The sequence below is a fragment of the Rhamphochromis longiceps genome, linkage group LG2 (assembly GCF_057381845.1).
Source record: "Rhamphochromis longiceps isolate RC_006_pf linkage group LG2, R_longiceps_female_GT1.1, whole genome shotgun sequence".
Lineage (NCBI taxonomy): Eukaryota > Metazoa > Chordata > Actinopteri > Cichliformes > Cichlidae > Rhamphochromis > Rhamphochromis longiceps.
This window is the reverse complement of record NC_140558.1, coordinates 37,529,968-37,544,004: the sequence shown is the minus strand read 5'-3', so window position 1 is coordinate 37,544,004 and position 14,037 is coordinate 37,529,968. Positions and strand designations below refer to the sequence as shown.

Below are 14,037 nucleotides of genomic sequence, written 5' to 3'. Positions count from 1 at the left end.
GTCGAAATTGATGAAGGCTGGAGCGGTCCCCCTGACCCTCCAGCAGACGACGAAGGCTGGAGTGGTCCCACGGACCCTCCAGCGAAGGCGGATGAAGGCTGGAGCGGTCCCCGGGCCCTCCAGCGAAGACAGACGGAGGCAGAAGCGGTCCCTCCCTCGGACCCTCCAGCAACGGCGAACGGCTGAAGCGGCCCCCCGGGCCCTCCAGCGAAGACAGACGGCTGAAGCGGTCCCTCCCTCGGACCCTCCAGCGAAGACAGACGGCTGAAGCGGTCCCTCCCCGGACCCTCCAGCGACGGCGGACGGCTGAAGCGGTCCCCGGACCCCACAGTGATTGGACGAGCCCCCATATGTTACACCCCGGCCTAGGCAACCGGGGTGCAACGTAGAAAAACAAAGATAAGGAAAACAAAACTACGAAGAAAAACACTAAGGCTCTCCACCAAAATCCCAAAAAGTGTCTCAAAACGAATTTATTTACATCAAAACACAAAACGTCAAACTATTTACAACGGGGGGGAAGAAGATCGCGACCATGACACACTGAAACACAAGGCTTAAATACATAGAAGGGGCAATCAGGGAATGGACCACAGGAGGGAAACACAGCTGGGGCAAATTAGAACTGACGAGACAGGGAAACGTAAACTTAAAAGACTAAGATAACACAGACTTTCAAAGTAAAACAGGAAACACATGACAGTCACGCAAAAACAAAACACTGACAACACCGAAACGTAACCTTTCCCCCCCACCCAAAAATCAAACATGTAACCCCAAGCGAAATGTTTGATCAAAAGCGGATGAAGGCTGGTGGAGGCTGGAGCGGTCCCACGGACCCTCCAGCAGACGACGAAGGCTGGAGCGGTCCCCCGGACCCTCCAGCGAAGACGGATGAAGGCTGGAGCGGTCCCACGGACCCTCCAGCAAACGACGAAGGCTGAGGCGGCCCCTCGGACCCCCCAGCGAAGGCAAATGAAAACTGAAGCGGTCCCACGGACCCTCCAGCGGAGGCAGATGAAACTGATGGAGGCTGGAGCGGTCCCCCTGACCCTCCAGCAGACGACGAAGGCTGAGGCGGTCCCTCGGACCCTCCAGCGAAGACAAACGAAGCTGATGAAGGCTGGAGCGGTCCCTCGGACACTCCAGCGAAGGCGGATGAAGGCTGGAGCGGTCCCTCGGACCCTCCAGCGAAGACAAACGAAGGCTGGAGCGGTCCCTCGGATCCTCCAGCGAAGACAAACGAAGGCTGGAGCGGTCCCTCGGATCCTCCAGCGAAGACAAACGAGCAGCCCACCAGCTGCAGAAGGCTGGAGCGGTCCCTCGGATCCTCCAGCGAAGACAAACGAAGCTGATGAAGGCTGGAGCGGTCCCTCGGACACTCCAGCAGACGACAAAGGCTAGGGCGGTCCCCGGACCCCCCAGCGAAGGCAATCCCGGACGAGTCCCCATATGTTACACCCCGGCCTAGGCAACCGGGGTGCAACGTAGAAAAACAAAAATAAGGAAAATAAAACTACGAAGAAAAACACTAAGGCTCTCCACCAAAATCCCAAAAAGTGTCTCAAAACGAATTTATTTACATCAAAACACAAAACGTCAAACTATTTACAACGGGGGGGAAGAAGATCGCGACCATGATCAACTGACACACAGGGCTTAAATACATGGAGGGAAACAATCAGGGAATGGACAACAGGAGGGAAACACAGCTGGGGCAAATCAGAACTGACGAGACAGGGAAACGTAAACTGAACACATTAAGATACACAGACTTTCAAAGTAAAGTAGGAAACACATAACAGTCACGCAAAAACAACACATTACCAACGCCAAATCGTCAATCCCGGAGGAGCACCCAGACACTCAAATCCACACACAATTACGGTCACAGTCGTAACAAAGTATTTCAGTGGAACAAAAATTGTTTGGGGAAAAGGTATGACAATACAAACACAAAATGTATTGAAAACGGAAGATTCAGACATGTAGACATTATATTCTAAACATCATATCAATACCTGGTGTGACCAAGTTTGTTTGTTTGTTTTAAAAAGTGTCCTTTCTATTTATATTCTTTTTTTTTTGAGTTGATTTTGTAAGTGGATAATGTTACTTTAGTTGCTTTAGTCTTAGTTTTAATTTGAATTCTAAATAATAGCTTTATTTGTCATTTGCTGACTTCGTTTTCAACTAAATGTCCGCATTTCTTTCTGAACTGAAGCGTCGATTCCTTTGTGCCGCTCACATCAGTAGATTTGTCGACCCCTGGTGGTAGTAACTCGGTACTGCAGACATTTTTCCATGCTCGGTAAAGTAGACGTGGCAATGACGTCAGTACCGGAAATGACCCGGATCGGAACTTTAACTCCTGGGTATACTAGTCTTCACCAGAAACACCGACGGGTCTGATAATATTTTGCGATACCGATTCAGGTGAGTTGAACCCCATCTAGCTTTGTTTATTAAATAAATTTAAAACTCGCACCGTCAATTTTAGTTGGCTTTCACCGAGGTGAGATTGGAGGGACCGTTCGAAAACTCCCGTTAGCTCTCTGGAGCTAACGTTAGCCCGCGGTTAGCCGGTCAGGCCATGATCAGCTGTGTGTCGTGATGGGCGGCCTTCACACAAACAGACCCAGTCCAGGCTCCAAATAATCATCGTTACCTAATGATATATATATTTAACTTGCCTGTTTATTTATATGAGCTTTAGCACAGTTATTTGGGCCTTATTTCCACGCTGTCGCGGTCTTTGTGACTAGCTTTTGGCTACCGAATCTCCTGAATTTGTGTTTTATCTGTTGAATTTGAAGCTGTCGGCCCGGAAAGCTAACAAGTGACTTTTTTTTTTAAATTTCAGACATGAATGATAACCACCTTTCGATGTGAATTTGTCCGTACACCGCGAGGTCTTAGTATTTATCAATCAGACAGACCCCAGGAGGAGGAACCGGCTGCCCGGGTGGTGTTTGATCTATAGCGGGCAGGTGACTCACTATCAGCGGCAGCATGACGTGCCGTGACCGGACACTCGAGTTCCAGTCAGCGTGTAAATCTCTCCAGGGCAGACAGGTATGTTGTGTCTTTAAAAAAAAAAAAAAACAGCCACGTCCCTACACTCAGATTTATTCTAATTTATTTATTTTTTTGTAGTTATTGGGGTTTTTTTTTTTTTTTCTCAGTTCAATCTATTTACATAGTGGTTTTGCTCGTTTTTGCTTAGTTTTTATTATATTCCATGATAGGTTTACTTGAAGTTGTGCACGATTTGATAAGAGTTACCAGAATCTTTTTAACACATACAGCTAAAATGCAGTGATGCAGATCGGTTTTGGTAGCACTGTATAATTTTGGGCTTGGCTTTTAGTTTTGCTTTTTGTTCCTTGTTTACTCCTCTCGGTAAATCCCCCAAATAACAGTGTCAAAATGTTTTTTACTTTCTTTAAAAAAAGAAGGTAAATAACTATCAGTCAGTGTGTCTGGTAATGCAAACATAATTATGTCAGTGTTTATGTGAGATGATGCAAAAACACATTTGGAAGTGATTTTTGTTTACTGAGAGGTAGAGCTTTTTTCTCTACCTCTCAGTAGTTTTTCCTCTCTCAAAATGGGCCTTTTAGGTGTGACTTCTCAAACTTTGGCTACTTAATATAGAAACATCTATCCCAAAAACACATTTTAAGTGTGTTTTCACATTTAACTTGTGCTGGTTACTAGTTAGAAATATTTCTGTCACAGTCCTGATTATTTTTCTTTGGAGGAAGGTTGATGATTTAAAAAAAAAAAAAATGCCAAATTCAAATGATCTTGTGTATCTTATATTTTTAAGTGACCACATTCTCTTTTTTTATTATATTAACACTCCAAATATTATGCCATTAGACATTTTACTTTTTGGCATGTTTAAGTTTTTATTTTAAAAACAAAAAGTCAGAACAGACTGGATTATTATTTTATCATGATAAAAAAAAAATCCAAATTCTTTGACTTCTTGATTCATTTAAAATCAATTCTCAAAGTCCTGCTTATCATAATTTGTCTTACCCCCCCCCCCCCCCTTTTTTTTTTTTTTTTTTTTTTTTAAATGTTTCTGGCCATCTCATCTGCTTCTTTGTACCTCCTGTAGCAGAATGGAGTCCAGCCCAGTAAACCGGCACTCAGTGCCCTCAGGCAGCGCAGTGACTTTACAGTTATGGCCAAGTAAGTTCCACAAAGTCTGTTTTCGCATATGTTTCCTCATTTTATGTTTATTTGCGGTTCCTTTATTTTCATATTCACTGTTGAATTAGCTATAATATTCATATAATGAATTTAGCATATAAATGGTTTAATACCCGTTTCTCTTACCTTTAGTTAAAGAGTTGTACTAAAGAGATTTGAAGCAAATATAATTATTGGTTCTGTGACTAGTAGAGAAAGTTTAACCTCTGTTTTTGTCTCCTTGTAGGAGAATTGGGAAAGACTTGAGCAATACATTTGCCAAACTGGAAAAGCTCACAATTTGTAAGTGTTAATTTTAATGTAATTTCAGCTTCATTTCAAATTTCTGAGTGTGATATCATCCAAAGTGCTGACCTAGATGATGTTATTTTCATGTTTTAGTGGCAAAAAGAAAATCTCTGTTTGATGACAAGGCGATAGAAATCGAGGAGCTGACATACATCATTAAGCAGGTGAGTTGAGCTGTCACTCTTCAGTAAAGCATGTCAGTCATTTTTTATATCTAATGAAACTTTATATTATAACTTTCCCTTCTTTTATTTGTCTTTTAGGACATTAACAGTCTAAACAAACAGATAGCACAGCTGCAGGACTTGGTGAGGTCCCGTGGAGCTCCAGGTGGCCGACACATTCAGACCCACTCAAACACTATAGTGGTGTCATTACAGGTATATTTTTGTACTGTATTTGTGCAAATCCTGCTGCTTTTTGTTGTTGTTTGCGTTTTGTTTTTGCTTATTTGGATCAGAATGAGTGCAAGATGACTGCAGATGAGAGCTCTATCTATATTTTGCACCCTGTCCCCTTCCTGGTCATAACCTTTAGATATGACTTAATTTCTCAGTATCTCATCTCTCATATCTGTAGGTAGTTGGTATATATTCCTAAATATATGTATATATTATATACACTGTATATAGCATATATTCTGTTTTTTATTTCTGTACCAACGTTTTGTTTTGGGGGTTTTTGTTTGTTTTTTTTTTGCATCAAGACCCCAAGATAAATTAATCATTTGTTTAAAAAATTGACAAAAATTGTGATTCTGATTCTGAATTTGAAGTTGATCTAAAAGGAAACAACTTTGAACCTTTCTGTAAAACTTTGTGTACAATTTTAAAATCAAGAAAAGATGTAGTTATTGACTGAGAGAATGCGAATTTTCTGTAGTTTTGGGTTTTGTTTTTCCTTCTTTTCTTTTTTTAAATGGTAACAAAAGTGAATCGGCACCTCCTTTAACTCTGTCATTCTTTGTCTGTAGTCCAAGCTGGCATCGATGTCCAATGACTTCAAATCAGTCCTAGAAGTCAGAACAGAGGTGAGAGCTGCGTCAGCACACAAAAGCAAACAATGCTAATACCTAAAGCTCTGGATAAGGTGAAGGTTTCTTCTCTCTTTGACTCTTGTTCTTCAGAACCTGAAGCAGCAGCGCAGCAGGAGAGAGCAGTTCTCCCAGCCTCCGGCGTCGTCTTCTCCTCTCATGGCCAACAACTTCAGTAAGTCTCTCCACATCTCAGCTTCACGCTTCAAGTTGCTCATTCAGATTTTTAACAAGGGTCTCATATGAAAGTAAATGGCTACAGCAGGTTAACAAAGCATGTTTTGTAGTTTAATTAAGGCGTGTTCACTCTATCCTGAATATTGTTTGTGTGAAAAGTTCTGTCTTAATCGTTTTGTGGACCTTTAATGTTGCACATGTATAAACTGACGTGCAGCGCTAGTAATACAGACAAGGGTAAGAGAGGACCGTGAACATGGCTGGCTTCACACTGCCTGCTGTAATGTCACATTTATATCACCTGTATTCTCTGAAAGTGTGAACTTCCCACTAGTAATGAGAATAATCATTGCTCAAAGCATACAACGTGTGTATTAGAGTGAACACACCGTGAGTATTTCTTTGTTGTGTCGTGGAGGAAAATACTCGACGTCTGGCTCCTGCTCAGTTCATCATTCTGCTAAAATGAATGATTAAACGTTTTGCCGAGCAGGCTTCTTAACAGAGACCCTTTAATGAACGCACCGAGCTCCAGTGCTTCCTGTACGTGCATTTACACAGTTGGTAAAATGTTCATAAATTCACTTTATTTTAGCATTTTTGGCCAAATATCAAGCAAAATGCTCATTGTGAATGCCTAGAGATTTTACAAAGAAAAAAAGATGGATATTAAGACTGGTTTCATTATTTTAAATATATAATTGGCTCGATTCTAATCTCTGAAATGATGCACTCAGCATTTAGTTATCTTGATGGATGATGGTATAAATATTTACATTTCTCTACTTGTTTGTGTTATTACCTGCTAAAAGGTACATGGGTATAAACCCTACGGTAGAAAACCATAAGCATAATAAATCACATATTAACAGAATATATAGTTTTTCTGTGCTTGTGCACACATTCCCTTATTTCTGTTTTTGGCGTACTTGCACTGAGCATGTTGTTTGATGGTTAGGTGTTTTGTTTTTTCCTTCATTTTCAAAAACGGCACTGGTTGTGGATAAGTTTTAAATACCAGTGTACTTTTCAAAACAGCAGCTGTTGTGATAGGGAACTGCTGGCAGTCCTTGTGAATGATTATTACTGTATTTGGTCATCTGTAATGCAAGAATTACAAAATATTTTAGGGAGCCGCAAAAAAGGGGCCCAGGAGCCGCATGCAGCTCGTGAGCCGCGCAATGACTACCAGGGCTATACAACCGCAAATTACAAAGGTATTTCCCGGGAACGTCTCGACTCTCCAAGCGGGTATAACTAGCTACTGTATGTGCCCGCTGTTCTTTCTGCTTTCCGCCCGTACCATAGAGGATTTCTGTGATCACGTGTGTGTGTTTTGTGTCTCTGCAGATGGCTCGGTCCTGATGCAGGAAGAGTCCCGGAGCCGGGGGGATGTTGCTATCGATATGGACTCTCCAAGTAATCCTTTGCAGCTTCAGCTTATTGATGAGCAGGTAGGGTGTTGGTGTTTGTTTGCTGAAGTCAGACAGGTGGCTCAAAAAATTTATTCTGTTGTCAAACTTGACTGACTTTTATCCAAGATTAGCTAAATATTAGACTAAAATGCTGTGTTGTGGCAACAGGACTCGTACATCCAGAGCCGTGCAGATACCATGCAAAACATCGAGAGCACCATCGTGGAACTGGGTTCCATATTTCAGCAGCTGGCGCACATGGTCAAGGAGCAAGAGGAGACCATCCAGAGGTGAGGAAGAGATTGAGACAGATGAGGTTCAGTAGGATAAAAGAACGTGTCACACAACTGAAAGAAAGGACTGGAAAAACAATCTTGCTGGAAAAAAAGCCTGAAACATAAAAGCACTTTTTTTTTTCTTTTTCTTTTTTTTGGTCCTGTGTTGGGATAAAATTATATAACAAATGTATTCTTGGAACAATTCAGCAAGTAAAACAGATCAGCACGTATTGACTACAAGTCTTCATCAGGGTCTGACAAATACTCATCAGTCAGGATTCATTAATAGCCCTGGAATAGAGCAGGGCGATATGGCCAAAAATATTTATCACGATATATATTTGAAAATTTGCGATAACGATATAACTGACGATATAATTGATGCGAGACAAAATACAACTCCACAACATTACTAGCGCAAAAAGACAACCTATCATTTATTTTCACTTAAACAAGAAGCTGGTTTTTATGTACATTAAAGCTTTATAAAAATGTAACAGTGCAAATGCAAATTCCTTGCTGAAAGTTTAACCAAAAGGCATTTCCAGTAGAAATGGGCTGACATATCCTGAGCATAACCATGTATAATATCCACTGAAGTTAAAAAGAGGTGCTTTGCAACATTAAACTGCAGTGTGCAGTACGTATTTTTCGGACCATAAGGTGCACGGGATTATAAGGCACATTAAGCGAAACAAAGCAGTCAGATAAATCAAACTTTATTAAACTCATTCTTCTTGCTTCCTCCACTTCTGTACCATTGATTCATTAATGTTGAATTCTCTGGCAGCGGCTCTATTCCCATGTTGTTGCAGTATATTAATGACTAACCTCGTATTGTGGATGGATTATCTCAGTTGTTCTCCTGACTGAAGATTGGTCCTTTTACAGCATCCTGCCATGCGATTGCATTTGTCTCTAACCATGAGGAACCTTAACGTTAACTTTTATAAGTGGAAAAGTGTTAGTGTTTGTCCTCCAGCTTCACTGTTTATGTTATGCTAACATAGCTGTGTCGCTAGCGATCACGTAGCACATCATTATATACCAGCTAGCCCAACTTCAGTAACCCTACAAACGTCACTGCTGTTTAGTTTTCTGTCTTCATTTATGTTGGAAGTGATAGCAGAGCTGTACGTTTGATTTTTTTCAGAAATCTCTCAGTCAGAACATGCAATATCATGCTTAGGTAACTAGCGAAACTAGCGAGCTAACTTCCGCTAGCTTCCTGCTAGCTTCTAACTCCGTTAAATGTAATACATTTTGTTTTCATGGATGCCTGGAAGTTAAACTTCATAGTTACACCTGGTAAAGCAGCAATGCTGATCGTTTTATTAAAGATGAAAGAATTTAGACAGTTTTTAACTCTTAGTGATGCTGCAGTGTTCGTTTGACCTGAAGTATACGGAGTTTAGGACCCAGATTACTCCCAGATTTAAGGGCATCTTAGTCCGACGGCCGCTTGCATGTTCTGCAAAAAAATGTGCTTTGTCGTGTATCTGACGGACAAACACCAAACCAGTTCCACATCACTGAAGTTGCACCATTTTTACAAACCAATTCTGGTTCATCTGTTTCACTCAACAATCGGCCATGTGCGTATGAAAACAAAGGCACTGCGCATGAGCGTTTTACTCATATTCTATCGCGATATTTCATTTTCCTATCGTAGCCTAACATTATACCGGTATTACCGTGAACGGTATAATATGGCCCAGCCCTACCCTGGAAGGCAATCAACCTACACCAATTTTAACCGCTAGAGGGTGTTAAAATTTAAAAGACAGAAGCCCATATATATCAAAGCAATAACAAATCTTAGCAATTTTCTATTTAAAATAAACAAATAACAAACTAAAGCAGAACTGAAAAAAATTGATTTTATTTATTTTTTTGCATTAATGGTGTAAGTATTGGTGTAATATCTTAGTCTTTGAAATAAAACAAGACTGATTAGAGATAAAAACTCTTCTCACTGCTCCGTTTCCTTCTCACAGGATCGATGCTAACGTGGAGGACACCCAGCTGAACGTGGAGGCTGCCCACACAGAGATCCTCAAATACTTCCAGTCGGTCTCCTCCAACCGCTGGCTGATGATCAAGATCTTTCTGGTCCTCGTGGTCTTCTTCATCATCTTTGTCGTCTTCTTTGCTTAAAGGAACGAGGAACGGGGAAACGGTATCGAATGAGGGAGAATAAAATTAAAGCTAGACTAAGAGGATGTATTTCGAGACTCTTCTATCACGATTTCATGGAGGCTTTTGGGATCCACTCGAATACGGACCTGTCGTTTTGTCCCAAGCCACAAACTTTTCAGTCTTAATTTGACTCTTCAATGGAAAATGAAGATGTTGAACTCTCGAATAAAACAAATAAATGATCTTTGAATCCCCACTTTAAGAGCAGAAAGCTGCTCTGTATCCTACATTGACCAACTATTCATAAGCATTTAATCAAAATGGCTCTAATTTAATGGTTTGATTCTGCAAACTGTCTTATGGTTGTTTTGTTTAACCTCTTTTACCACACGTCATCCTTTATAGTAAGTATTACAAAGCCAAACTTTACAACTGGACTTGCTCCTCAGATTATGTTGCTTCATATTTTACCTGCTTTTTACTGGAACCACATGACTGTCTCTCATTTATCAGCAATTCCTAACCTTCTACCATCCAAAACTGATGTGGATTTTTTTTTTTTTTTAAATCTTTATTTGCTGTTTTGTTTCATTTGCCAAATTGGTACCGTTGTTGAACTGTGACACAATACAAGGAAACTCGCTGTCGCACAAGTAGGCAGTCATAGCCAGATGAAGGGAGGTTTGCAGTGTAACTGAAGAGTGAGCTGTGAGAAATGTTATATAACGGCACTGTTTTAAATGAAGCTGTGTGGTGAGCAGCCTTCGCAGAGGTTTAATGGAAGAAAAGGTTTAAACCTCACTCACTGAGTGCTGCAGGAGGATCAGTGCGTATGAAGGGGTAAGCGCTGGTTGTAAAGTCACACGATCGGCCACGTTCCCTGGAAGTGTCTGGTTGGATGCCTGTGCGCATCCATTATCTACCTAATGTACAGGATGTTATTTAAATGACCACAACTTTTTAAAAGAAACATTTTTTCCCTTTTTTTTTTTTCTTTTGCTTTTTTTTTTTTTTTTTTTCTTTTAGCCAAATGCCTTGACTTCAGTGTATAAAGTTGAAATAGTTATGAAGATGTATTGATAAAGTGTGCATTAATAAAACAGTAATGGGGTGCTGGCATTCACGTGTGGGATTTTCTTGGGATAAGAGGATTAGTCAGCAGAGCTTTAATTAGCTGTAACAAATGCTGCAGTTTATATTTGGCCTTTTATTCTTTATTTTCATTTATAACAATGCAGACAGATATGCATTTAAACATTAGCCTCAAATGTTAGCTAAACATCTATTTAAAACAAAAAAAGAAGACATTTTTGTGTAAAAGAAGTGTTTTAATTGCACAGACAAGATCAGAAAATTGGTTATTTATTACCTTAAGTACATGTTGTATTACAGTAAAATCATACGTGAGTCTTAATTATTTTCTGCTTTACTTGACGGGAGAGCATCTGTTAACTGAGCTGGTGATCTGGAGCCAAACTGTGGCTGCTGAGTCTGCAGAAGAAAGCTGTCCTGTCTGTTATGTAACAAGTTTTAGTTCATGTGATGTGTTTATGATTCATCAGAGAGCCCTTACAGTATGGGTTTGAGTTTATAGATGCCATAAGCTTGAGCAAAGTTTAACTCAACATACTAAATAGGCTGTCATGGACATATCCTTATTTTCTTAGGTTTCTTGTACAGTACAGTTATACTGGTTGATGCTCAGACATGGTCTGAGTTTCAAAATATTAAGTTGGTAGCCAGCAATTCAGGATTCAGACTGCTTTAAATGTTCTTTTTTCCACTTCCATATTCTTTAGTCTGTTTCGTGTCAACCCAGCTTGTGGTGGTGTACAACCCAGTGTACTCCTAATGCCAGTCCCAAGTCCAGATAAATGGGAAGGTTTCATCAGGAAGAGAAGGAAGGGTAGAGGTGGTAGTCAAGGGAGTGATAGTGGATATATCAAAAAGGTGTTGAAGATGGAGCTGCCAGGTAGGAGGAAGAGAGGAAGACCACAGAGATGGTCTCTGTGGTCATGAAGAAGGGCATGCAGAGCGTTACTGTGACAGAGGAGCATGGTAGGGATAGGATGAGATGGAGGCAGATGATCTGCTGTGGCAAGGGTCCCGTTAAAAGAAGGAGGATCTGTATTTACCACTTCAGATACAGAAACCTCACCCATCCGTTACCAGACAAAAGTGGTTTTAAAGGGAGATGAGCTAACATAAAAACTGGTTCCAGGCCCAGAATGAGACAAAGCAGGATTATTTTGAAATGGAAATCAGGAAAGGGTACTTGAAATATGGAAATGAGCATAACAGGTCGTGTCAGATTTGGAACAGCTATTTATTCCCTTTAGTATTTTTGGTCTTATGTAGGTAAAACAGTATCAGCAGTTTCTAATTTACCCACCAGGACCACAAAAGGCTGCTGACATCTTAAAGCCAGAACCATAATTCTTTTAGATTTACCTAAAGCTGCCAGTGAGCAAATCTACTTAAGTCCTTTCTCTTGAATTTTTTTCTTCATCTTTTGAAATAAGGAAGAAAATAATTTTTTTAAGTTTTCCAGATTTTTATTTGACCCATTTTTTAATGGCAGCTACTTCCACTTCTCCCTTTCTTCCTCATTAATGCTTGTCTTGTACAATCTGGGCTCACCTAGTCTTCTCTGTGACTCTCCTAGTTTCTCCTCCCCTCCCTTGCACATGTCCCTCTGCTTTATTTCTCCCCTGACTCCCCTCACTTCTCTCACCCATGAGCACTCTGCTCTATAGGGGTGATCTCTGGCATGCTCTTACTCCTTCCCTTCCTCGCCCTGGCTTTGATTGCTTCCTCCTCCTCCCCTTCTCCATCCTCCTCCTCATCAGACCATTCCACTTGCTGCTGCAGGTTCCCCCTGGAGCCTCTCAAGTTGCTGCCCTTTGGGAAATACCCCGTGCGGAATTTTGTGCGGAAAGTGACAAAGGAGAGGCTTTTGCTGCGCTGCTGCTTCTCAAACACCACTTCCTGGGTCGGAACCTCATCGTTTCCGTTCGCCTCATCCACACAGTCACGCAGCACTGAGCGAAAGAGCCGAGGAACCTCGTGAACCTCGGGCTCCATCTGTGACACCAGCCTCCTGAACCTACAGCAAGAGGGATAGAGTAAGTGTAATATGAGCTGACTTTGATTCACACCCCTTTACAGCCAAGGAAAAACAAAAAGGACACAGCCAACAAAGAGTGTAAGGGTGGAGAATGAAGAATAAATTGGAATGTCACTGTAAGAAAAACACTGGTGGTGTTTGAGGGTGGATAGCCTGCATGAAACTTTTTTTTCTAACAGAGGACGTGTTTGCAGAAGTGACTATTAATGATGGAGTCTCATTGATGACTCTTGCTTTTTTGTCAACTTGTTCATATTTTTGAATCCCACAGATTAATAAAACTGAATATTAGATTTTAAAGCCCTTATATTTACTGATCGCTTTGTCTAAACAACTCTGTTCAGTGATAACACCAATAAAAAAAGTCACATTTGCTTTATTTTAACTGAAAATTCATTCATCATTATGTTGAATTAATTATGGGCATTTACCAGTGAGGGGTAGGGTTAGTGCTGGGTCTTATTTACACCACACCAAAGCAAGCATAGTCGCAGAAACTAGAAAATTGTACATGCATCTTGACCCTCCAGTTTTTCTATTCTCAGATTTACATAAGGGGTTGATATGAACCTCACACAGACATTTAAAAGTCAACTTTTATAAGTATGGCTCTGACAGTATCAGCGAGTTATTGCTTAGTGTGTAAAATGGATTAGACTGAAACCCTGCAGCTCTCTGCTATTTGAAAATGATCTGTAGGTCTTTTAGTTATAGTAACAGTTTCACCGTTATCCTGCCAGATCTCTAGCTCTGTCTCTACCTCTGCCTGTTTTTCTTACCTGACAATCACAGGCCCACACTGTGCAGGAGGGATTTTGGCACAGAGGTCTTGCAGCTCCAGCAGGTCATTGGGAGTGAGCTCATAGGGCTGTGGGGTCGGGGTGGTTGCCAGCCAGCTGTAGTCTGCTGTAGAGGAAGAGCTGCGACGGCGGCGACGACCCTCCGTCGCCCTCTCCAAACGGATGCGTTCAGTGCGCTTCACCATGGCCCCAAGCTCCAGCATCAGGGTGTTGGTTACCAGCTCCTCAGTTGTTCGCTGGCCGGGCACTTTAGGCTCAAGGGAGAAAACAGCGGACCAAGGAAACATCTGGAAAAGACACAAAGAGTTGGTGAAGAAGAGACTAAAAAGTATCTGTCATACGATGATATGACCTTCACCATGTTTGAAGCTATAGTGTTTAAAGCAAAAGCATTAAAATCACCTCAGCACACAGTCTGTAGAGCTGTTTTACACTGGAGTTATCTAAAATCCTCTGAAATCTTGATTGTCTATTTAAGTAAAATGTGGTGCATATGTGAATGCAAACACATTGCATACTGTTCTAACTTCTCTCCTTGTTATCAGATATATATAAA

General features: G+C 41.1%; 2 protein-coding genes across 5 annotated transcripts; one reads left to right on the top strand and one right to left on the bottom strand.

The window, feature by feature from the left end:
• Positions 1–2,313: 2,313 nt before the first annotated feature.
• On the top strand, positions 2,314–9,744 carry stx5a (syntaxin 5A). Of its 4 annotated transcripts, none has more exons than XM_085426984.1 (12): positions 2,314–2,436; positions 2,864–3,075; positions 4,133–4,203; positions 4,451–4,506; positions 4,606–4,676; positions 4,776–4,892; positions 5,486–5,542; positions 5,639–5,720; positions 6,853–6,939; positions 7,073–7,176; positions 7,306–7,427; positions 9,413–9,744. In XM_085426984.1, exons 2-12 carry the CDS (start codon positions 3,013–3,015, stop codon positions 9,570–9,572), a joined length of 990 nt encoding a protein of 329 aa, XP_085283110.1. In that variant the 5' UTR covers positions 2,314–2,436; positions 2,864–3,012; the 3' UTR covers positions 9,573–9,744. The 4 variants fall into 4 exon arrangements, with proteins under 4 accessions (XP_085283110.1, XP_085283104.1, XP_085283123.1 ...); XM_085426978.1 differs by having other exon boundaries at positions 4,130–4,203; XM_085426997.1 differs by lacking the exon at positions 6,853–6,939.
• A 2,540-nt stretch (positions 9,745–12,284) lies between these two features.
• Positions 12,285–13,768, bottom strand: LOC146677842 (protein RD3). The gene is made up of 2 exons (XM_085382770.1): positions 13,461–13,768; positions 12,285–12,660 (listed from the first exon to the last, which is right to left on the bottom strand). The coding sequence occupies exons 1-2, from the start codon at positions 13,766–13,768 to the stop codon at positions 12,285–12,287; spliced, it is 684 nt and encodes a 227-aa protein (XP_085238896.1).
• Between the last annotated feature and the right edge of the window lie 269 nt (positions 13,769–14,037).

What these genes read in the sequence shown, in the direction of transcription:
- stx5a (XM_085426978.1), top strand. Translation starts at nt 3,013, where the DNA reads ATGACGTGCCGTGACCGGACACTCGAGTTCCAGTCAGCGTGTAAATCT. An exon ending in TGACATACATCATTAAGCAG is followed by an intron (nt 4,677 to 4,775) that starts GTGAGTTGAGCT and finishes TTTGTCTTTTAG; the next exon opens with GACATTAACAGTCTAAACAA. An exon ending in CAAGAGGAGACCATCCAGAG is followed by an intron (nt 7,428 to 9,412) that starts GTGAGGAAGAGA and finishes TCCTTCTCACAG; the next exon opens with GATCGATGCTAACGTGGAGG.
- LOC146677842 (XM_085382770.1), bottom strand. Translation starts at nt 13,768, where the DNA reads ATGTTTCCTTGGTCCGCTGTTTTCTCCCTTGAGCCTAAAGTGCCCGGC. An exon ending in TGTGGGCCTGTGATTGTCAG is followed by an intron (nt 12,661 to 13,460) that starts GTAAGAAAAACA and finishes CTCTTGCTGTAG; the next exon opens with GTTCAGGAGGCTGGTGTCAC.